The sequence below is a fragment of the Rana temporaria genome, chromosome 9 (assembly GCF_905171775.1).
Source record: "Rana temporaria chromosome 9, aRanTem1.1, whole genome shotgun sequence".
In the NCBI taxonomy this organism is placed as follows: Eukaryota; Metazoa; Chordata; class Amphibia; order Anura; family Ranidae; genus Rana; species Rana temporaria.
This window is the reverse complement of record NC_053497.1, coordinates 90774959-90800911: the sequence shown is the minus strand read 5'-3', so window position 1 is coordinate 90800911 and position 25953 is coordinate 90774959. Positions and strand designations below refer to the sequence as shown.

At 41.7% G+C, this 25953-nt stretch overlaps 1 protein-coding gene across 2 annotated transcripts in view; it reads left to right on the top strand.

Annotated features, from left to right (window-relative positions):
* Positions 1-25953, top strand: part of LOC120913735 (phosphatidylinositol-binding clathrin assembly protein-like) — a 110345-nt gene that overhangs the window by 68541 nt on the left and 15851 nt on the right. For both annotated transcript variants that reach the window (XM_040323916.1, XM_040323917.1), the window contains exon 14: positions 1314-1421. In XM_040323916.1, coding sequence (XP_040179850.1) covers positions 1314-1421 — 108 coding nt within the window. The remainder of the gene's footprint in view (positions 1-1313; positions 1422-25953) is intronic.

The window sequence follows — 25953 nt, the reverse complement described above, 5'->3', positions numbered from 1 at the left end:
GGAATAGCATGCCGCTGCAAGATGCTGTGGTAGCCATGCTGGTTCAGTATGCCTTCAATTTTGAATAAACCCCCAACAGTGTCACCAGCAAAGCACCCCCACACCATCACACCTCCTCCTCCATGCTTCACGGTTGGAACCTGGCATGTAGAGTCCATCCGTTCACCTTTTCTGTGTCGCACAAAGACACGGGGGTTGGAACCAAAGATCTCAAGTTTGGACTCAGACCAAAGCACAGATTTCCACTGGTCTAATGTCCATTCCTTGTGTTCTTTAGCCCAAACAAGTCTCTTCTGCTTGTTGCCTTTCTTTAGCAGTGGTTTCCTAGCAGATATTCTACCATGAAGGTCTGATTCACACAGTCTCCTCTTAACAGTTCTAGAGATGTGTCTGCTGCAAAAGGTGGCTACTTTGAAGAACCTAGAATATGAAATATATTTTCAGTTGTTTCACACTTTTTTGTTATGTATAATTCCACATGTGTTAATTCATAGTTTTGATGCCTTTAGTGTGAATCTACAATTTTCATAGTCATGAAAATAAAGAAAACTCTTTGAATGAGAAGGTGTGTCCAAACTTTTAGTCTGTACTGTATATATTTAAAGGGACAGTTTTTTGTTTTAAAGGGACAGTGTAAAAATATAAAGTAAAATAAGGAAAAAAATAATTTAAAGAGCACAGTTCCTTCGAACTCACGCACCGCAGCGAACGCATATGCAAGGCATGGCCACATATGTAAACAGTATCACTGTGATCATTAGAGCAAGAGCAATAGTTCTTAACAAAATAGCAACTTAATTATTATTATTTTTTTTTTTTAATTGCAGGTTTCATGTGTATAGGGACGTTTAGAAAGGGCACTGTGAATTCAGGATTTTTGCGATAAATTAATGCATTACATTTGCAATCTACATTTAGAACTTGCGTGCACTTTACACAACATTCATGAATGTATTTCAACACTTTTGTCTTCACGTCGGTAACTTGTAAAATTGATTTCAGTTTAATATAGGGCATACTATAGATAATAATTTGTGGTGACATCTTTGTGCAATTTAGTTACCTGTAAATCGCAAATCGGTATGTAAGATCAATTTATTAAAATTTTTGCTTTTTGTTTTGTTTGTTTTTTGTTTTCTCTTTGAGCACTATGTGGTTTAAAGCCAGCCATTACTGCTGTTTTTGTTAATGGTTGTAATACATTTTAAAAGCAAGGTTCCTTTTTAAAAGATGCAATATTTTTCCGATAGAAAATTTTTGGAATTTTGTGTTTTGTCACAAATTAACTTGTATTATGTGTTATTTAAATTTAGGTTTCCCATTGCATTCTGGCATACAAAACACATCTACTGCTATGAACGTGGATTTTGATGCAGTGTTTGGAGCAAAATCTACTGCCCAGGAAAATAGAGACACAACAGGTATGTGATTTCCAGTCCACTATGCAATAATGTATATTTAAAGTAGACAATATGACTATTTGATCATTTCATCCCTCTGTTTAGTGGGGCAATAATATGCCAGGTTCTGCTGTGGCTTGTCTTATCTGGCTCACATGCCAGACATCTGAATCTACCTCACCCACATTAGAATACAGAACATGTGGTCTGTTGATAAACTATAATGAACATTAGTTGCCATAGTGACTGTTTTATCTATTTTCAGGATTGCAAGCCAATGAGAGTTGTAATTCTCATAACCGAACATAACCCGTATTAAAGCTTTGTAAATTGACTCGGTTGTGTCTTTGGTGCTAATTGCAGTGCAGGCAGTTAATCTTTCATATGTTTATATACATACGTTATATTATGTTATGTTTTATTCTGAAGACCATAACAGACTTCATGCATGATTATTTTGACATATTCGTTGATGTGTGTGTGTTCTTACCTAGTTTGAATTTATTTTTGGTGCTAAAATTATGCACCGTTCGTTGTTATCTCTTCAGCCTCGGAATAATTTGCCCCCTTCCTGATAAGGCCATTTTTTGCAATATGGCACTGCGTCACTTTGGCAAATGCGCGGTCGTGCAACGTTTTAACAAATATATAATTATATATATTTTATATATAATTTTATTTATTTTAATTACTTTGTTGTCCTAAGTAATCACAAAGCTGTTTTTCAAAACAGGTCCATAGCAGAAATGTAAAAATTGCTCTGGCTTATAGGGTTATACAGGTGTGGGAGCAAAATTGGTTAAGGTAAACTTGTCATTATTAGAAAAAACAGCAATCCGCGCACAAATGTTACAAAGAAAACTAAATTGATTGCAAGCTGAACACCAACAAAGGCAATCGCAAAACAACTCAAAAAATATAAATGACAAATAATAATAAAAGTGCAGCGCAAATAAAGTCCTTGACTGAAGAATTAAGATGACACCCAGTGAAATAGCAAAAATCTTCGGCAAATGTGATGATATCCTCCACCAGTATAAGAAGTGCCTCCTTACCAGATGAGATGGACCATATGTTTTCACAAGTGGTCAAAGACAGCTTGTTCTCACCATAAGGGAGATGGTGCAGTGGAGTCCAATGCAGCAGTGAATAGTAGGTCCAATGCGGAATAAAAAAATAAGAAACACGTTCTAAGTGTAGACTGTATTTATTCCAGGGAAAGGTAAAAAACAACGCTTCACCATACTACAGTCAATCTGGTATGTCTGCAGACAATCTGCCAGAAAACAACTGACCAGTAGGCGATTGGCAATATAAAATAAAAACTCGGAGCAATAGCCACGAGCAGCAGCAGAAAGGACGCGGGTGACGTCACGGGAAAAGCTCCTCCCCCATAAGCACGTTACGTCCAGATTGGACTTCGTCAGCGGTAGGACCCACCGCTGACGAAGTCCAATCCGGATGTAACGTGCATACAGGGGAGGAGCTTTTCCTGTGACGTCACCCGCGTCCTTTCTGCTGTTGCTCAGAGTTTTTATTTTATATTGCCAATAGCCTACTGGCCAGTTGTTTTCTGGCAGATTGTCTGCAGACATACCAGATTCACTGTAGTATGGTGAAGCGCTGTTTTTTTTACCTTTCCCTGGAATAAATACAGTCTACACTTAGAACGTGTTTTTTTTTTTTTTTTATTCCGCATTGGACCTACTTTTCACTGCTGGATTGGACTCCACTGAACCATCTCCCTTATGGTGAGAACAAGCTGTCTTTGACCACTTGTGAAAACATATGGTCCATCTCATCTGGTAAGGAGGCACTTCTTATACTGGTGGAGGATATCATCACATTTGCCGAAGATTTTTGCTATTTCACTGGGTGTCATCTTAATTCTTGATTCTTCACTCAAGGACTTTATTTGCGCTGCATTTTTATTATTATTTGTCAAACTTGTCATTATACAGTGAGCGAAGGGGGTCTCTAAATGGTGACCCCTTTTTGTGAAGGTGCTTCCTGCCTCGTTATGTAGACCCACTGGGGGAGGTTTACTAAAACTGCTTCACACAGAATCTGGTGCAGCTAGCTGTGCATAGTAACCAACCAGCTTCTAGCTTGTTCATTTTAGGCTTTGACAATAAAACCTGGAAGCTGATTGATTACTGTGCACAACTGCACCAGATTTTAGGTGCACCAGTTTTAGTAAATCTTCCCTAGGTCATTGACCAGAATCAAAGTAGAGAAGATAAGAGAATAGTCACAATTTCTTATCTGAATACTTTGTACAAGGTCATTGACACAGTATTCAAGCTGAAAGAGTCAGACAACCAAGCAACTTGCATTTTCAGAAGGAGATGTTGGCATTCGTAGTCTCTCACACAAAACGGTTCTGTTAAGAGGCACTCATTTTTGTCTGGTCTTCCTTTGTTAAATTGAACCCTAAATTGAATTGCAGTATATAGAAAATGCATGCCAATCCCCATTTTATTTGCTGATATTTTATATTAATGCTGATGTATAATAAAAAAAATAAAAAAATGTTTCCCTTATTGTCTTTCAGGACAGCACCTTGAGAGCGTGGCTCCACCCACTTGACAGGAAACACACCTCCACCAAACTTCTTAAAAAGGAGGCTCCTTCCACTTATCAGTCTTTGTTTCCTCCGGTGGGAACACATGTGGGGGTTAGGAGCTCTCTAGGTACTACCTGAGAGGTCAAATATCCCTACTCTACAGGTTTTTCTTATCCCAGAGAGTCTGTTCCTCCCATTCACTGGATAGAGAGTGCCTTGTGCATGGGCTCCTTCTCCCTTATCGGTGCTCAGTGGAGCCAGGGACTGCTCCGGGACACTGCTCCTCGGCAAGGTAGACGGCGCGGATATCTTTTTTTCCGGTCCGGCAGCCGAACGCTGCCGCCATCTTGGGAAGGTCAGTCAGGCTGCTTCCCCCGGAAGTGAGGTAACCGGAAGGGGGCGGCATCCTACGAGCGGGCGCATGGCATGGACGTCATTTCCGCCAGGATTCGCTGAGGAGGGAGGGAGGAACAGGTCTGGTGCCTTGTTAGGCGGTTCTGGTCCGGTGCAGTGGCGCTTGTGGAGTCTGGAACCGGCGGTTTTGCCACCAGCATCACGCTGCTGCCTCAACATGGACGCAGGATCCGCAGCGAGTGGAACAGGCACTGGCACCAGCAAGGCCCAGGTAAGGGGTAGACTGAGGTTCTACCCTCATTTACTATGGGGTCTCTTTTTGTCTCTCTTCTCCCTCAGGGGGGGTGTGAGTATTTTTTCCCTCCTCGTGGCGGGGGCCTGTTTGGGCGTGTGTGTGTGCGTGTGTGTGGTGGATCTCTCACTGTGCACCTGTGGTGAGCATCTTGATTGGTTTTCAGGCTGACTCAAAAGGATGGTTTGTCTTTTTTTCCTTTTTTTTCTTTTCCCTTATCATGGCAGGCCAAGAGCTCTGATCCTGGGAATAAAAAGAAATGTCCTTCATGTAAGTCTAAACTACCTGAAGGCTTGAAAAAAGCATTATGTCAGACATGTATTGACTCATTAGTGAAGGAGGAAGCATCTGCCGCTTTCAGCGACATAATCGCATCTGTTAAAGAATTGGATGCTCCTATTCAGCCTTTTAAGTCTTCACTCACGAAACCATCCGATAGACAGACCTCTACCTCACAATCCTCACAAGACTCACTGTTGGTCCCGGTAGTGGAGGCAGAAGAGAGTCCTCTGAACCAGGAAGGTCCTTCCCCCTCACATTCTCAAGAATCAGATGAGGAGGAGGATGAGCTGGAGAATATGTCTTCAAAATATAAATTGTCTTTGGAACAAGTTGATGGCCTCCTAAAAGCTATTCATGCAACTTTATGATTAGAGGAGGAACGTAAAAAATTATCTTTACACGACCGGATGTATGCAGGACTCGGTGAGCCCAAGATACGTACCTTTCCAGTCCATACAGTAATTTCTGAAGCGATCGAGAAAGAATGGACTGATCCTGAAAAGAAACCTTTCTTTGCTAAGGCACACAAGAAAAGGTTTCCTTTTGACGAAGACCCAGCAGCTCCCTGGAATAAAGTTCCAAAACTCGATGCAGCCTTTTCTCAAGTCTCAAGATCTTCAGATCTAGCATTTGAGGTCATGGGGATTCTGAAAGACCCCATGGATAAGAGGATGGATCAGCAATTAAAGAGGGCTTGGCAATCCATCATAGGCAACCTTAAGCCAGCAATGGCGACTACTTGTGTCTCCAGAAATATGGAGTATTGGTTGAATCAGCTTAAGGATCATATAATAGCTGATTCTCCAAAGCAAGAAATCCTAGACTACTTTTCAACCCTGTCAGCAGCTGTAGCCTATCAGAATGAAGGCAAGATCCGCGGCCCTTACTAATTCAGTTAGGAGGGCGCTGTGGTTAAAAACCTGGCCGGGGGACACAGCATCTAAAAACAAGCTGTGTGGAGTACCCTTCCAAGGGGATTTATTGTTTGGCCCCGATTTAGATGCAGTGATCGACAGAACTGCAGACAAGAAGAAATCTTTTCCTGTCAAGAAGAAAAAGCAGACAGGCAAAAGGTTTTCAAGAACAAAACAAGCCTCAAGAGGGGAAGAAAGGTTGGTCAGGGCAGAAGGGAAAGGGCAAATGTCCTTTTCCATCCTCCTGCGGTAACCAGCAAAACGCAATAAAAACCGGTTGCAGGTGGGGGCGAAGACTTCTACGTTTTCTCCCTTTCTGGGGAAGCATAACAGAAAATCAGTATATTCTCTCTCTGCTGTCCCAAGGTTACAGAATAGAGTTCTCCGACCCTCCCCCAGAGAGGTACCTGTTGCGAAATCTACCAAGAGATATAGTCAAGTCCCTAGCAATGAAGAGCCTATTGAAGGATCTGATGAACCAGAGGGTTGTAACTCAAGTACCACAGGGGGAGCTTTATCAGGGGTTTTATTCCCACGTATTCATAATAAAAAAGCCGTCCGGAAGTTTCAGACTTATTCTCAACCTGAAGCCGCTGAACAGATCAGTCCTATACAAATAATTCTGTATGGACTCGATCTTCACGGTCAAAAATCTTTTGACAAGATTTGGCATCAATCGACCTGCGAGATGCCTATCTGCATATGCCCATAGCCCTTTAATCCCCAAAATTTCGAAGATTGGCGGTAAACATAGGAAAAGAGGTCGTGCACCACCAATTCAAAGCCCTCCCCTTCGGCCTTTCCTGAATCCGGAAGTCTTCACATTGATCATCCGAGCCTGGGGCCAACTACAAATAGACCTATTTGCGTCAGAAGAAAATACCCAACTTCCGGTCTTTTTCTCCATTCACAGAAACAGAGGAACAGGGAACAGATGCTTTTAATACAGCCTTGGAACTTCCTGCTGGCTTACGCCTTCCCTCCGTTTCAACTAATTCCATTGGTACTAAGGAAGATTCAGAAGGAGAAGGTGGAAGTAATTCTAATTACTCCATTCTGGCCAAAAAGGGCTTGGTTTACCACCATTCTTCTAATTGCAGTCAGGCCGCCTTGGTCTGATATACCATCCGGAGGTGGCCTGTCTAAGCCTCACGGCGTGGTATCTGAGAGGCAGTTATTGAGACGAAAAGGTCTGTTTTGACCACTTGTGACTACCTTGCTTTCCAGTAGAAAGGTGGTTACCAGGAAGATCTATGCTAAATACTGGAAGGTCTACAACTCCTGGTGTCACTCATCTAATAGAGTGGTGAAAAATCTAGTGTCAATTCTGGAATTTCTTCAGAATGGAGCAGAAAAAGGCATGTCTGTCAGTACACTTAAAGTGCAGATAGCCGCATTGGGAGATTTTTCAAGGCGCTTTCTAGATCCAGACCAGCTCCCGTGAGACACTTCCCCAGTTGGGATTTGTCAGTGGTTCTTCAGACACTATCTAGGGAACCCTTTGAACCGCTACAAGACATTTCTCTGAAGTACCTTACTCTCAAAACGGTGTTCCTAGTGGCAATTGCGACAGCCAGAAAAATTGGTGTGCTGCACGCCCTGTCAATAAAGAAACCCTTTCTATCCGTCTATGCGGACAGGGTTGTACTAAAGACTGATCCAGCCTTTCTACCGAGAGTGGCGTCGGCCCTCAACTGGTCGCAGGAAATTGTCATACCGACCTTCTGCTCTAACCCGTCAGGGGAGAAGGAACGCCAATTCCACATGTTGGATGTGAGAGGAACCTTTCTACATTACCTTGAAGTGACCAAGGATTTTCGGTCTTCAGACTCCTTGTTCATACTTTTTTCAGGAAAAAAGAAGGGCCACAAAGCATCTAAAAGGAGTCAATAGCTAGATGGCTAAAAAACCCTATTCTGGAAGCCTACTCCCAAGCAGGGCTATCTCCCCCATTGGGAATTAGAACACACTCTACTAAAGCTTAGGCCAGTACATGGGCAGAAATAGCTGGTGCCACCCCAGATCAGATCTGCAAGGCGGCTACGTGGTCAAGTTGCCTTGCGTTCGTCCGTCATTACAGACTGGATCTTCTGTCCAGTCTGTAAGCGATCAGGCTTTTGGCAGAAAGGTCTTGCAGGCTGTGGTCCCTCCCTACGTGGGTAAGTCTCTGTTATCCTCTCAAGGTGCTGTCCTGAAAGACGCTAAGGGAAAAGTCAAGTTAGACTTACCGGTAACTTGTTTTCCATGAGTCTTTCAGGACAGCAGCAACCCGCCCTTATTGTTTTGAATATTATGCTGTGACTAACCATACTCCTGATTATGTGTTCCAGCTTGAGCCAGAGATTTCTCTACTACTACTAAGTGGAAGGAGCCTCCCTTTTAATAAGTTTGGTGGAGGTGTGTTTCCTGTCAAGTGGGTGGAGCCACACTCTCAAGGTGCTGTCCTGAAAGACTCATGGAAAACAAGTTACCTGTAAATCTAACTTTACTTTTTTTACCTTTTCTGGTTTAGTAGCTACAGTATATAACAGGGATCTTCCAACTTTCTAAAAAAACAAAAGGACCAGGCCAGTTTATTGTCCCTCAGACTTTAAGGGGACCAGACATTGGCTAGTTAGAGTACAAAATGCCCCAGTGTCAGTAAACAATCCCTCAGGCTTGGTGGTCATTGGGATTAAAACAATTGCATAGTGTCTGTGGTGAGTAGGAGGAATAGTGAATCATTAGACTTGGTGGGAAGAATAGTGCCCCATTGTTTGTGTCAATGGGATGAATAGTGCCCCATTGTTGGTGTCAATGTGAGGAACAGTGCCCCGTCGTTGGTATCAATGAGAGGACTAGTGCCCCATTATTGTCAGTGGAAGAAATAGTGCCCTATTGTTGGTGTCAGTGTAAGAAACAGTGCCGCATCGTTGGTTTCTGTGGTGGGAGGAATGGTGCCTTATTGATATTGGTGGGAGGAATAGTGCTTCATAGTTTGTATTAGTGGGAGGAATGGTGCCCCGTTGTTGGTGTCGTAGGAAGGAATGATGCCTCATCGTTGGTTTTAGTGGAAGAAATAGTGTCTTGTATAAGGCTTCATGTACACGGGACTTTTTTTATGCAACCTCTCCTGAACGACTCATCTTGACGTATAGTCACCGACATTTAAAACCTCAGTTTTGCCGGGTTTACAAGCCGCGTTTTTCCGTGTTTGCATATATATATATATATATATATATATATATATAAGGCCAAAAAAAATGTCTGTAAACAAAACGCGGCTAAACGCGAGTTACTGCGTTTACCTATTTGAAATGCCTGTAAACGCAGCTTTTGAACCCATTTTGAACTCAACTGCCTAGAAACTACGGTAAACAGCCCGGTGTACATGGACAGATGAGATAACATAGAGGAGAGTTCAGGGGCAGTTGAAAAAACTCCCAACTGCTCCTAAACGTGCGTTTATCAGCAGCAGTGTACATGAGGCCTAAGTGGGAAGAATAGTGCCTCAAGGGCCACATAAAGGCAAATAAAGGGCCGCAGTTTTGAGACCACTGGTATACAACATTTGTTTTGAGTTAGGAAAGGTTACCAATAACATACATACAATTATGTTTGCCTATGCATGCTTAACCTAATAAAATGTCTTCTGTTCTCTTTTGCTGCATGCTTTTCTCGTGCTGAACTTGGTGTTTTTGCCATTGGTGAGTTATCAGAAATTTCATTTTATTTACACTTTTGTAGCTCAATTGAGAACGCATTATATTTGTTACATGTTCACAGAGTGGACCACTGGCAGAAAAAGATAAAACATAACCTCTACCTTGTTGCTGGGGTGATTGCTGCGCTGCTAATATGGTAGACGTGTGTACATCATTACTGACATGATATAGTGAACAATAATACACATCACAAGAAAAGTGCTTATGTGCTAATAAATACAAAAGTGAAATAGTGCACAGAAAAATATAAAGTCCATATAGCTATGGTTTGCTAGATGTTGATTAAACGTGACAAATCTTCATATAAGCACCGAGTTGTGTTCAAAAGAAAATCCACACTTAGTGAAAAGCAGCTGATTGAAGCACCTCCACCTTAGGTAAAATTTCCTGCTTACCGAACACCAATTAATAAATCGCATGTAGTACTGATAGGTAACCTCCGTTCCCCAGCTAGGTTCTTCCACACCAGATGAAAACAATTGGTAGTCCTTAGCCAGAACGCACTCATGCGTTACACCCAGAGGTAAAAAACAAGAAGGGCAAACATAGAGTAGTACTGCTAACACAGCGATTTATTGAAAAAATAAAATTTATGCACTCACATATCCAAAATGGTAAGTTGGCGTGTGTTTAAAATGTAAAGCCGGCCGGCTTGTATAATCCGCTCGTTCCTTCCGGATAGTCGCGGGCAAACAATGATGACGTCAGCACGCCGTTCCTCCCTACGCCGTTTCGTCAGTAAAATGACATCTTCCAGGGGCACGAGCGGCGTGCTGACTCGCCACTATTTATGTGCATTCAATGTCAATCGGACCGCCCAGACTTGACTTCCGGGGATCGTGGACACAAATCCGCCATTTTTGATAAGGGATCCTATACCTAACAGTATATATCCCAACTACAATTGGGTGATGATGCTGGCAATAATTCCCAAAGTTGAATTAGATCAAACTATGTGGCAGCTAATCACTTATGGCTAAAATATACAAAGAAGTAAAATGTCTTACGGTCATTCACATTAATCAGATTAATCAGACATAAATTATGTGCCGCAGACATTTCAACATTAAAAAATACCTAAATTAAAGGCATAACTTAATATGAGGGCACATTCAACTTGAACTGGATACAGGTGCACGCACTTATTAAGGTGCAGATCCCATATCTATTGTTGGTTGACAGTGTGACATCATGAATATAAAATATAAAATCAAATCATGAATCGAATCATGACTATCTATATATAAAATAAAAGTCGAATCTAAGGAGGACCCATATTCATGAATCCACCTATGGTCCGATTATATACCCTTCAAAATTGTCCGATCATATATGGCAGGAAAACGATCGGAACTATGAAGGAAATTTTCCAAAATTTTAAAAGATTATTAAAAAATTCGCAAATTAGCAATATATCAAAATAGAGCCATACTGGCACACATATGGTGTACTGCTAGGAACAGAAAAATGGTAAATTAGAAAAAGAAAAAAAGGTAAAAAGAAAATACTACAAAAGGAGATGTATCCATAGGGAAGTCCTGATACCCCGGATGTCAAGTCAGGTTCACAGCATATATTTCAAAGGATGATATTATGCATTCCTATTCCGAAATGGCCTAACTATTGTCAATAAAAGCGTTGACATCAACGTCTATATTTAATCCATATGGGGTATATGTGCGGACACGGTGTATCCAGGCCATTTCTAGCCTAGAAAGTTCTCTTACTAGAGAACCACCTCTCCAATGGGCATCATATTTATCTATGCCCAGGAATAACGTTCCCTCAGGATTCCTATTGTGACACAAATCGTAATGATGCGATACTGAGTGATTTGGGAACCCTGATCGTATATTGGTTACATGTTCTCCCAATCTAACCTGCATGGACCTCTTGGTTCGGCCTATATACTGCAGCCCACAAGGGCACTGCAGCAAATAGACCACACCCGTTGAGCTGCAGGTGATGAATGGTTCGATGGTGTGCTCTCTCAACGTGCTAGTTGACACAAACTTCAGAGTTTTTTTAGATGCAACTTTATTTAATGTGCAGATTTGACATCTGCGACATTGATGGTATCCCGAGATACCCCTCTGAAAAAAAGAGACTTTTTTCGTGGGTGGATCAACAGCATTAGGTGATATTTTGTCTCTTAGTGAGGGGACACCTCTGAATACAATCTGGGGGTTAGCAGGGAGAAAAGTGCTAATTAACCTATCACTACCCAGCAAATGCCAATGCTTTTTAATAATCTTCTTGATAAGGTAATGCTGGGTAGAATAGCTGGTAACAAATGGTATAATGGGGCCCTCCCTGCGTGACCTAATAGAGGAATCTAAAAGTTTAGAGCGGTCAATATCAGCAACCTCTTTCCTTACAGTATCTAAGTCACTAGGTTCATAACCCTTCTCAACTAGTCTAATTTTAAGGACTTCAGATTGAGTTTGGTAATCTTCAAGAGACGTGCAGTTCCTCCTCATTCTGATGAATTGGCTCTTGGGTACAGAATTGAGCCAGTTTTTATGGTGGCAACTCCCCACCGGAATGAAGGAATTCCTGTCAGTCTTCTTGAAGTATGTTTTTGTTTGAAAACTACCTTCCTTCTTATTGATGGTAAGGTCAAGAAAGTTAATTGTTTCTTTATCCATCTCATGAACGAGATGGATCCCCCTATTGTTGTTATTTAGGGAACCTATAAAGTCCTCAAGTTGGGGCCCAGTGCCATTCCATAGGAGGAGGATGTCGTCGATATACCTCGCCCACAACAAAATGTGTGGGTTCCGGTCCTTATAGACGACATCCTCCTCCCATTTAGCCATGAATAAGTTGGCAAGACTCGGCGCATATTTTGCGCCCATGGCGACACCTCTAATTTGCTGGTAGTAATTTTGATTGAACCAGAAATAATTGTGTCCGGCAGCGTATTCCAAAAGTTCAATCAAATAATCTCTCTGTACTTGAGGTACATCAGAGAGAGCATCCAGATAGTATTTGACAGCTGATATACCCAACTTATGTGGAATAATGGTATATAATGAACTTACATCAGCCGTCACCAGCCAGGTATCATCACTAGGCTGAATCTGAGACAGCATATTGATAACCTGCTTGGTGTCTTTCAAATATGATGGCATCTGTTGGACCAAGGGTTGTAGGAAATGGTCAATATACTTGCCCACCCTGGACGTAACCGAGTCTATGCCACTGACTATCGGGCGTCCAGGGGGGCAAGTAAGACTTTTATGGATCTTTGGCAAACAGTAGAGAATTGGGGTTCTAGGTGCCCTAGGAATAAGAAATTCCCGTTCTTTCTCATTTAGTATACCTAGATCAAAGCCCTTCTTAATTAACACCTCCAATTCATTTTGGTATAGATTCACTGGGTTACCCCTAAGGAGTGAATAGGTATTTCGGTCATCAACCAATTTCATGGTGCCTTCGATATAGTTCGAACGGTCCATGACAACAATACCTCCTCCCTTGTCCGCTGGGCGGATGACCAATTGGCTATTATTACATAGGGAGTCAAGACCCTTAATTAATTGTTGGTCCATTTTATGATTGGTTACCTTGATGGTTTCCAAATCCCTGAGTACCACATCCCTAAAGACCCTGAGGGATGGTGCCAGCGTCCCTGGAGGGTTCCATGTGGATGCGTTAGCCAACCCTGAATGGATAGAGGAATGTTGAGTTATAATTCTATCTTGATTAGGGAGGCCAGCGAAATATCGCTTGATGTTAATTTTCCGTATATAACGATGAACGTCCATATACGTGGAAAATTTATTCATTTTTTTGGGGGGGGCAAATTTGAGTCCTCTATCCAACAATGACAGTTCCGGTTGTGTCAAAGTGTGGGAACTCAAATTATAAATGCCCAAATCCCCTACATCCTTTGTTTCTTTGGGTCTTGTTCGCCTCCCCCCTCTGCACCCTCTTTGTTTTCTACTGGTCTTTTCACACCGTGATTGACCCTGGGAAAACCCCATTGATCGTTGGTACGAGTGCCTAGTTGGTCTAAAGGGAAATCTCTTGAGGGGCCTAGCCTATATAGTTCCTGAATCTGGTTAGCCCTTTCATAGTCTAATTGGCTGGTATTGCGTGGTCCATCTCTATCTCTTAATGGATAAAATTGGTTTCTCACATCTGTGTCACTGTCATCATCATAGTCGTCTCCACCTCTACCTGTATGGTGACGAATACCATGATGACTTGTAGGTCCCTGATTGGGGCCATAATAATGGCCTTCAGCACCATTTCTTGCATTGCTTCTTTCTCTCCTTGGGGAGTCACTATAATGGTGATGTTGGCCCTGGTAATAAGTACTTCCATTGCGTTCTGTGTTACCCACATATTTACCATGAGATGGTTTGACCCAACCCGAGTTGTGTTCTTGATGGTAATTATTGGGAAAAGTACCAGTTGTTTTATTTGGAAGTGTATATGGAGTCTTATTTACCTTTTTGGCAATCTTTTTCTTTTTAGGAGTCTTGCCTAGATCTTTATTAACCCTCGGGGTTTGTGGGAGAGTGACCCTTGTGATTGGGGTCTCCTCACCCTGCATAATAGCTTCCATTCGGGAGTTTGATTCAGATTGTTCCTCAGCAGCCAGTTTCTTCTGCCATTCAAAAACTAGACTCGATTGGTAGTCACTGAAGTCTCTATTATACTTTTTCTTTTTCTTTATTTTCTGTTCCTTTTCTTCTCTATCTAAAATTTTTAAAAGGTTAGAGGATCTATCCTTATATTCCTCGCTCTCCTTATGAGATAACATAGTCTCCTTTAACGTTTTAATTTCATTATCTAATTTAGTAAGCTTGGTGTTTTTTCTCGTAACCAAAAATTCCAAGAAATTTACCCCTGCTTCATTAAAATATCTGAACCATTCCTGGAGGTCTAGGTCACCCTTTTGGGGGCTCACCTGCCATCTCAGGCTTCTTGGGACCATGCTTAACTTGATATAAGTTTCCAAGAAGGCTACATCCCATTGGGTATGTATCTCAGCAATGGTCAGATTTTTCAGTCTGACAAACAGACCACTCAAATCTCCTTCTTGATACATCTGGAATACTCCATCAGTATTAACTCTTTTGGCAGCTCGGTATTCAAAAACATCCATAGTTAAATGTGATAAAAATGAGTGCCAACCCTAATAATCAAAATCTATGTAAAGAAAAAAATATGCAAATATAATTCCAAACTATTAATTATATATAATATATAAACTCTACCTTAAGTAGTGTAAGACCGCTGCTGTAAGTGGTATCTAAATAATGTGCAATATATGTGAAAATTCAGCGCAGGTCTATAGATATAATAAATAATGACGTGATGTCAAAATCTATTAGTGTATAGCTGCTGCAGCAAAAAATGTTAGATGAACAAATGATACAAATTAAAAAGAATGATTGCTGCGCTGCTAATATGGTAGACGTGTGTACATCATTACTGACATGATATAGTGAACAATAATACACATCACAAGAAAAGTGCTTATGTGCTAATAAATACAAAAGTGAAATAGTGCACAGAAAAATATAAAGTCCATATAGCTATGGTTTGCTAGATGTTGATTAAACGTGACAAATCTTCATATAAGCACCGAGTTGTGTTCAAAAGAAAATCCACACTTAGTGAAAAGCAGCTGATTGAAGCACCTCCACCTTAGGTAAAATTTCCTGCTTACCGAACACCAATTAATAAATCGCATGTAGTACTGATAGGTAACCTCCGTTCCCCAGCTAGGTTCTTCCACACCAGATGAAAACAATTGGTAGTCCTTAGCCAGAACGCACTCATGCGTTACACCCAGAGGTAAAAAACAAGAAGGGCAAACATAGAGTAGTACTGCTAACACAGCGATTTATTGAAAAAATAAAATTTATGCACTCACATATCCAAAATGGTAAGTTGGCGTGTGTTTAAAATGTAAAGCCGGCCGGCTTGTATAATCCGCTCGTTCCTTCCGGATAGTCGCGGGCAAACAATGATGACGTCAGCACGCCGTTCCTCCCTACGCCGTTTCGTCAGTAAAATGACATCTTCCAGGGGCACGAGCGGCGTGCTGACTCGCCACTATTTATGTGCATTCAATGTCAATCGGACCGCCCAGACTTGACTTCCGGGGATCGTGGACACAAATCCGCCATTTTTGATAAGGGATCCTATACCTAACAGTATATATCCCAACTACAATTGGGTGATGATGCTGGCAATAATTCCCAAAGTTGAATTAGATCAAACTATGTGGCAGCTAATCACTTATGGCTAAAATATACAAAGAAGTAAAATGTCTTACGGTCATTCACATTAATCAGATTAATCAGACATAAATTATGTGCCGCAGACATTTCAACATTAAAAAATACCTAAATTAAAGGCATAACTTAATATGAGGGCACATTCAACTTGAACTGGATACAGGTGCACGCACTTATTAAGGTGCAGATCCCATATCTATTGTTGGTTGACAGTGTGACATCATGAATATAAAATATAAAATCAAATCATGATTCGATTCATGACTATCTATATATAAAATAAAAGTCGAATCTAAGGAGGACCCATATTCATGAATCCACCTATGGTCCGATTATATACCCTTCAAAATTGTCCGATCATATATGGCAGGAAAACGATCGGAACTATGAAGGAAATTTTCCAAAATTTTAAAAGATTATTAAAAAATTCGCAAATTAGCAATATATCAAAATAGAGCCATACTGGCACACATATGGTGTACTGCTAGGAACAGAAAAATGGTAAATTAGAAAAAGAAGGACGCTGGCACCATCCCTCAGGGTCTTTAGGGATGTGGTACTCAGGGATTTGGAAACCATCAAGGTAACCAATCATAAAATGGACCAACAATTAATTAAGGGTCTTGACTCCCTATGTAATAATAGCCAATTGGTCATCCGCCCAGCGGACAAGGGAGGAGGTATTGTTGTCATGGACCGTTCGAACTATATCGAAGGCACCATGAAATTGGTTGATGACCGAAATACCTATTCACTCCTTAGGGGTAACCCAGTGAATCTATACCAAAATGAATTGGAGGTGTTAATTAAGAAGGGCTTTGATCTAGGTATACTAAATGAGAAAGAACGGGAATTTCTTATTCCTAGGGCACCTAGAACCCCAATTCTCTACTGTTTGCCAAAGATCCATAAAAGTCTTACTTGCCCCCCTGGACGCCCGATAGTCAGTGGCATAGACTCGGTTACGTCCAGGGTGGGCAAGTATATTGACCATTTCCTACAACCCTTGGTCCAACAGATGCCATCATATTTGAAAGACACCAAGCAGGTTATCAATATGCTGTCTCAGATTCAGCCTAGTGATGATACCTGGCTGGTGACGGCTGATGTAAGTTCATTATATACCATTATTCCACATAAGTTGGGTATATCAGCTGTCAAATACTATCTGGATGCTCTCTCTGATGTACCTCAAGTACAGAGAGATTATTTGATTGAACTTTTGGAATACGCTGCCGGACACAATTATTTCTGGTTCAATCAAAATTACTACCAGCAAATTAGAGGTGTCGCCATGGGCGCAAAATATGCGCCGAGTCTTGCCAACTTATTCATGGCTAAATGGGAGGAGGATGTCGTCTATAAGGACCGGAACCCACACATTTTGTTGTGGGCGAGGTATATCGACGACATCCTCCTCCTATGGAATGGCACTGGGCCCCAACTTGAGGACTTTATAGGTTCCCTAAATAACAACAATAGGGGGATCCATCTCGTTCATGAGATGGATAAAGAAACAATTAACTTTCTTGACCTTACCATCAATAAGAAGGAAGGTAGTTTTCAAACAAAAACATACTTCAAGAAGACTGACAGGAATTCCTTCATTCCGGTGGGGAGTTGCCACCATAAAAACTGGCTCAATTCTGTACCCAAGAGCCAATTCATCAGAATGAGGAGGAACTGCACGTCTCTTGAAGATTACCAAACTCAATCTGAAGTCCTTAAAATTAGACTAGTTGAGAAGGGTTATGAACCTAGTGACTTAGATACTGTAAGGAAAGAGGTTGCTGATATTGACCGCTCTAAACTTTTAGATTCCTCTATTAGGTCACGCAGGGAGGGCCCCATTATACCATTTGTTACCAGCTATTCTACCCAGCATTACCTTATCAAGAAGATTATTAAAAAGCATTGGCATTTGCTGGGTAGTGATAGGTTAATTAGCACTTTTCTCCCTGCTAACCCCCAGATTGTATTCAGAGGTGTCCCCTCACTAAGAGACAAAATATCACCTAATGTTGTTGATCCACCCACGAAAAAAGTCTCTTTTTTTCAGAGGGGTATCTCGGGATACCATCAATGTCGCAGATGTCAAATCTGCACATTAAATAAAGTTGCATCTAAAAAAACTCTGAAGTTTGTGTCAACTAGCACGTTGAGAGAGCACACCATCGAACCATTCATCACCTGCAGCTCAACGGGTGTGGTCTATTTGCTGCAGTGCCCTTGTGGGCTGCAGTATATAGGCCGAACCAAGAGGTCCATGCAGGTTAGATTGGGAGAACATGTAACCAATATACGATCAGGGTTCCCAAATCACTCAGTATCGCATCATTACGATTTGTGTCACAATAGGAATCCTGAGGGAACGTTATTCCTGGGCATAGATAAATATGATGCCCATTGGAGAGGTGGTTCTCTAGTAAGAGAACTTTCTAGGCTAGAAATGGCCTGGATACACCGTGTCCGCACATATACCCCATATGGATTAAATATAGACGTTGATGTCAACGCTTTTATTGACAATAGTTAGGCCATTTCGGAATAGGAATGCATAATATCATCCTTTGAAATATATGCTGTGAACCTGACTTGACATCCGGGGTATCAGGACTTCCCTATGGATACATCTCCTTTTGTAGTATTTTCTTTTTACCTTTTTTTCTTTTTCTAATTTACCATTTTTCTGTTCCTAGCAGTACACCATATGTGTGCCAGTATGGCTCTATTTTGATATATTGCTAATTTGCGAATTTTTTAATAATCTTTTAAAATTTTGGAAAATTTCCTTCATAGTTCCGATCGTTTTCCTGCCATATATGATCGGACAATTTTGAAGGGTATATAATCGGACCATAGGTGGATTCATGAATATGGGTCCTCCTTAGATTCGACTTTTATTTTATATATAGATAGTCATGATTCGATTCATGATTTGATTTTATATTTTATATTCATGATGTCACACTGTCAACCAACAATAGATATGGGATCTGCACCTTAATAAGTGCGTGCACCTGTATCCAGTTCAAGTTGAATGTGCCCTCATATTAAGTTATGCCTTTAATTTAGGTATTTTTTAATGTTGAAATGTCTGCGGCACATAATTTATGTCTGATTAATCTGATTAATGTGAATGACCGTAAGACATTTTACTTCTTTGTATATTTTAGCCATAAGTGATTAGCTGCCACATAGTTTGATCTAATTCAACTTTGGGAATTATTGCCAGCATCATCACCCAATTGTAGTTGGGATATATACTGTTAGGTATAGGATCCCTTATCAAAAATGGCGGATTTGTGTCCACGATCCCCGGAAGTCAAGTCTGGGCGGTCCGATTGACATTGAATGCACATAAATAGTGGCGAGTCAGCACGCCGCTCGTGCCCCTGGAAGATGTCATTTTACTGACGAAACGGCGTAGGGAGGAACGGCGTGCTGACGTCATCATTGTTTGCCCGCGACTATCCGGAAGGAACGAGCGGATTATACAAGCCGGCCGGCTTTACATTTTAAACACACGCCAACTTACCATTTTGGATATGTGAGTGCATAAATTTTATTTTTTCAATAAATCGCTGTGTTAGCAGTACTACTCTATGTTTGCCCTTCTTGTTTTTTACCTCTGGGTGTAACGCATGAGTGCGTTCTGGCTAAGGACTACCAATTGTTTTCATCTGGTGTGGAAGAACCTAGCTGGGGAACGGAGGTTACCTATCAGTACTACATGCGATTTATTAATTGGTGTTCGGTAAGCAGGAAATTTTACCTAAGGTGGAGGTGCTTCAATCAGCTGCTTTTCACTAAGTGTGGATTTTCTTTTGAACACAACTCGGTGCTTATATGAAGATTTGTCACGTTTAATCAACATCTAGCAAACCATAGCTATATGGACTTTATATTTTTCTGTGCACTATTTCACTTTTGTATTTATTAGCACATAAGCACTTTTCTTGTGATGTGTATTATTGTTCACTATATCATGTCAGTAATGATGTACACACGTCTACCATATTAGCAGCGCAGCAATCATTCTTTTTAATTTGTATCATTTGTTCATCTAACATTTTTTGCTGCAGCAGCTATACACTAATAGATTTTGACATCACGTCATTATTTATTATATCTATAGACCTGCGCTGAATTTTCACATATATTGTTGCTGGGGTACCAACACAGGTGTTTAATAACCGCACCCACTCCTCTCAGTTGACTGGGATTGCTGAAAAGTAGCATTAACTTCTTGGAGCCCGGGCCATTGTAAAATGACGGCCACAAGGTTAGCTCTTTCGGTCCGGGAGGCCATCTATTGACGGCCTCGGGTCTTCCGGCCCCTGGGGGGCGCGCAAGCGCTTGCCCGCCACGTCACTGAGATGCCGATGCGCGTGCCTGGCGGCCGCGATGTCCGCCAGGTACCCGCGATCGCCCATTACACAGCCAAGGACGTGGATCTGTGTGTGTAAACTGTCGGAGAGGAGACCGATGGTGTGTCCCTTGTATATAGGGACTCAGATTGGTCACCTCCCCCAGTCAGTCCCCTCCCCCCACCGTAAGAATCACTCCTAGGGAACACATTTAACCCCTTCTTCGCCTCCTAGTGTTAACCCCTTCCCTGCCAGTCACATTTATACAGTAATCGGTGCAGTTTTATAGCACTGTTCTCTGTATAAATGACAATGGTCCCAAAAATGTGTCAAAAGTGTCCGATGTGTCCGCCATAATATCTCATTCCTGGCCATTACTAGTAAAAAAATAATAATAAAAGTCATAATTCTATCCGCTATTTTGTAGGCGCTATAACTTTTGCGCAAACCAATCACTATACACTTATTGCGATTTTTATTTTTGTTTTATTTTTATTTATTTTTAACAAGAATATGTATCGGCCTAAACTGAAAAAAAAAGTTAAAAATAAAAATTGGGATATTTATTATAGCTAAAAGTTAATATTTTTTTTTTCCAAAAGTGTCGCTTTTTTTTGTTTTATAGCGCAAAAAATTAAAACTGCAGAGGTGATCAAATACATCCAAAAGAAAGCTCTATTTGTGGGAAAAAATAGGACGTCAATTTTGTTTGGGAGCAATGTCGCAATTTTCATTCAAGGCGTAGCAGTGCCGAAAGCTGAAATTTCGCTTGGGCAGGAAGGGGGGGGGTATATTTGCCCAGTAAGCAAGTGGTTAAGTGGGGGGGGGGGAGAATCAGGAGGGAGACAGTTCCCAGATTCCCTTTATTAGGTAGAGAGAAACCTGAGCACAACTTCCCTTGCACTATATGTTAATTCCTTAAATCCTTGTTTCCAATGACCTGTATGGTCATTCCATTACCTTCGAGGCACCTTCCTCCAGTTACTTTGTCTTAAGGGAGAAATTCTTATCTGTTTTTACTGGGTTACCACGCCAGCTTTCTGGAAGCCTTTTTGGATTGGATCATCTTTGTTGCAAATGGAAATGTTTTCATTCCCCTCCTCCCTCCTTTTAATCGGAATAGGAGCCTACTGAGGAAGAGATGGGAGGTGAGAAACTGCTGGAAGTGGCAGATGCAGAAAATTCCTCTTCAGAGGAATCCCAGAACCAGATTATATCTCAAACCCAAAACGCCTTTGTGGGTTCCCTTACAGAAGACATCTGGACCAACTTAAAATTACCATTCTCTATATCAAAGGTTTTCGATTGTGGCAGCATCCCCAATCTTTCTATGTATATCCTCTTTTTCACCTGAAGAAGTGTTTTGTTCCTGCTAAAATGCTTTGCTCAACAATACATGATAAAAAGTGTAAGAAATGGCGTATCCAATCGTTTCCCATTTCAATAAGACCCTTGTGGTCCCTGTGGATGAGGTCCTGGTATTTAAGGATGCTTCAGACAAATGTCTTGAGGCCAATGTATTTGACACCTTTTTTCTTTCGTAGAAGAAGCCTTACCACCTGCAACTACAGCTGTTGGTGTGAGTCAAAGCCTCAAGGTTTGAGCTGGTCAGTTTTTGGGTCGGTTAGTTACCTAGAGGATTTTCCTCATGCCCTTAGTTTCTCGTGGATGCCTTAATTGACTCCATGCAACAGCTCTCTCAGCTGAGCATCCTGTCTATGGCCATGGGCAGGATTTTATGGTTGAGCCGAGTTACTGTGTAAGAAATAGGTTGATTTCTTACCCTTTGAAGGGCAACGCTTGTTCCATCCTGCTCTGTAGGATTACATCAAAAGGTAACTGTGCGACTAGCCTGTTGCTGCTTAAAGTCTAAAAACCCATGCCTTTTTTTTTTTTTTAATATATAAAAGCATTCTTTTTGCCAATCGCAAGCCTAGGACCCCAAGCCCAGTTCATTCAGAGGATATGGTCTCCAAAGCCCTCTAAAGCCAAGAGACAAGTGAAGGGGTGACAGTGAAGGGGTGCCCCCCTCATTCGGGTAAGATGAGGGGAGGGTTGCAGGCTTTTGTGGACGTTTGGCAGAGCGATATTGCGGACAAGTGTATCTGCAATATAGTGGCTGAAGGTCACAAGCTGAAATCTCAGTGCCTTCCTCCTCCACAATTTATGCATTCAAATGTTTCTTTGAATCCACAAATAGGTCCATCTTTTTTCAGGCACTTGATCACCTGTTGTCTCAGGAATTGATCGTTTTGGTACTGGCGAGCGAAAGGGTGCACAGTTTCTCCTCAAACCTCTTCTCGGTTCTGAAAATAAAGCGAAATGTACATCTCGTCCTGAATCTCAGGAGGCTCAACAAGTTTCTCAAAGTGCAGAAGTTCTGGATGGAAATGGTGTAGTTGCTTCCATCCAGCAGGGACATTTTCTGACATATGTGGATATCAAGAATTCTTATCTGGACATCTCATTATTCCCACCTCAACAGTTCCTGCAGTTTGCAGTGGGAAGACCATCACTTTAAATGTGTGGCCCTGCCATTTGGCCTATCCACTGCACCGCTCCCAGAATATTCACCAAGGTGCTAGCCCTGGTCTTGGGGCTCCTACAGACTCTGGGTATTCCTGTCATAGGTTACCTGAACAACTTGTTTTGGCTTCTGGAGTATGTGACTCAAATGGTGCAAACTCTGGAGAGATTTTGATGGGTTCTGAATTTTCAGAAGTCTGCCTTAGTTGGGTTTAATGCTGGATATTCAGGATTGATCCCCCCTCCCACCAGACCATTGTTTTTTGCTCTGAGAAACACTGTTTCTTGGCCTAGGCCAACAAGGCCCTGGCCTAGGGCAGCATGAAAAGAGTCCCTGTCTGCTTGCGTTACACTTTTAGTGTATCGGCAGTCTTATGAGGTGGACTGGAACGCAAGACAAATTGGTCTGGCGCCCCCATCAAGTGGCCGCACTGCTGACGGTATGATGGGGATGGCACAGACTTTTTTATTTTTTTGTCATCCGTTCATTTCCCTTCATTTCTTTCCCCATAGCCAAACAGGAAGTGAGAAAATCTCTGCAGATTAAGGAAAACACCCCCCCCCCCCCAAGGCCCTCAGAACTAGTGTCCCCATTGGAAAATTTCAGAGCAGGCCTTAAACAGGAAGGGGTGGGTCATATTTAAATTGGGGGTTGCATGAGTTTAGTCAGGCCTAGGGCAGCACAAAACCTAAATACACCACTGGCACTGAGAACTCAGAGTTGCATCAAACACTGACAAATCCCTTTGATTCGACTTTGCCTGAGGGACTTGGGAAAGATGGTAGCCTCCTTTTTTGAGGCAGTTCTTTTTGCCCAGTTTCATTTCAGGCCCTCTGATGAATGTATTTTTAAAATGGTGCGTTTGGATTTCTCAATGCAGTTGCACCCCAGATTGAAACAGTCTCTGAATTGATGGATCTCTTTGTCAATGCTGGAGTGTAAAACCATTCCTCCCTCTGTCCTGGAGGGTCTTGACAATGAACACCAACCTGTTGGGCTTAGGTAGACACTGTCCCAGTCCTGGGGTCTTTTGTCACCACAGGAGAGGTCGTTGGCCATCAACATTCTTAACCAGTTCCCACCCGGCATATAGTAAAATGACACCCGGGCAGTACTTTTGTCCATCCAGGTGGACACCATATAACGTCCTTCTGGATTCTGCCTTGTGCATGGCACGTTCTGTCATTGGCTGTGAAGATCTGTCACCAGCCAAGGACTGATCAGTGTAGCGCCCTGCAGCTGGGAGTGTGTGACTGCTGTGACCAATCGCAGCAGATCACATGACATATGTATACAATGGATGTCTTCTTTTTTTATGTCATCCATTTTGTAAAATTGTGTTGCTAGCTGTGATTGGTCGCAGTGATCACATGGTACAGACGGGGCCAATCACAATCTATCTGTACCATGTGATTAGCTGTGGCCAATCGCAACAAAACAAACTTACTGGATTTCATTTAATGATGAGTAGTACAATGTTGTTTTTTTGTTTGTTTTTTGTTTAATGTCACCAGTCGGTGTCCCTGATTACTGCCACACCAGTTATGATAACACTGTACTGCACTAGTGACAGTATGCACAAAAATCCTTATTGGTAAAAAATGTACCCTCACCTTAATGGCCCGTACAATTGATCGGAAAATCGGACGACAGATCGTCCGACTTTTTTTTGCTTAATAGTCGCAGATAGAAATTGAATTGAATAGGTTACTAAAGTCACAAAAAATCGTGTACGCCAGAAAAAAAAATCGAGAGTGATGTCATGTGTTGTAATGTATTTGTATTGTAATTTTCGTGCTTGTCCGATCAAATAATATCGGATGAATTGTGATCGGCTCTCGAAAGCTCTGTACTAGCAATCCGATTATCGTAGGATTCTTCCTTGGACGAGGGCTTTATGTAAAAGCCTGTGATAAAATATAATTATCAGCTGGACAAGATCTTCCTGTGTTCCCTTTTTCTTGTAGTAAGTAACTATGGCTTAAAATGCAGATACGGGGATCACTCCTTCCTCCAGATCCCAAAGTGCAGATCAAACACCGCTTTTTCCTCCTGGCTATCAGCAGTCTCCTCATATACAATGCATGTGGAAAACAATAGAAGCTTGCAGTCGTGTAATAACTTTTTAAAACTGATTTATTGTTCTATCGATTTGTATTGTCACATGTTTGGGAGGTGCTGGCAGTTTTTCGTAGTATTTTTATTTTTTAGATTTCATTTCATTTTATTTTTTAGGGGAGTGGTTTGGCAGCTCACAAGGTTTTACCTACATGTGATTTAAATACCGCCACAAGAATGCTCTAGTTGTGTGAACAAAAGGATAAAAATTTAGTTTGGGTACAGTGTTGCATGACCGCGCAATTGTCATTCAAAGTGCGACGGCGCTGAAAGGTAAATATTGGCCTGGGCAGGAAGGGGTAAGAGTGTCCGGTATTGCAGTGGTTAAATGGAGGGCAATTTGTCTTGCCTTACTGTTTTGGGTGGTGCAGCAAGGGCAGTTATAGCAGGGACGTATAGAATAAAAGCTGTTTTTGGCCCCAGCTATACTTTTTACATAAAGTTGTCTCTTCGTTCCATTTTTACCAGGACATTGTGTTACCCTCTCTGTCCCAAGCCTCAGATACCGGGGGACAGGACTCTTTTTATACCTTGATTGTGGTTTGTGCAATCAAGAATTACCTGATGCCGGCTGCTGCAATTTGTCGGTCTGATTCCCTCTTTGTACTTCCTGTAGGCTCAAAGAACGGTCACACAGCTTCCAAATGTACCATTTCTCAAGCCTATAGTCTAAAGGGCAAAGTTCTACCATGCTCAATGATGGCTTATTCTACCAGGAGTGTTGGTGCTTCCTGAGCTATTAGACTTCAAGCTTTGACAGCTCAAGTTTGTGAGGCCGCTACCTAGTCCTCAGTTCATACTTTTTTATGAAGTTTTACCAAGTGGATGTTTGAGCCTGTAGAGACGTGACCTCCGGTTGGTGAGTCTTGCAGGCTGCTGCGTGAGGTTGTAACCTGTTCTGGTTTCGTTGTTTTGGGTTCTGTTTGCCTTTTGCATGTCCCCCCCCAGTGCGTGCTTTGGGACATTTCTATTGTAATGGATATGAAGATACCCTATGTCCTGGGATGTATGATAAAGAAAATTGGATTTTTTGTTTACCTGTAAAATCCTGTTGTTGGAGTACATCATAGGACACAATAATCACACCCTTTATCCACTGTTATTCATGGCTTACTCAAAAACTGAAGCTGTGTCTACCCGGGAGGGTTTATCCCTGAGACGGGATT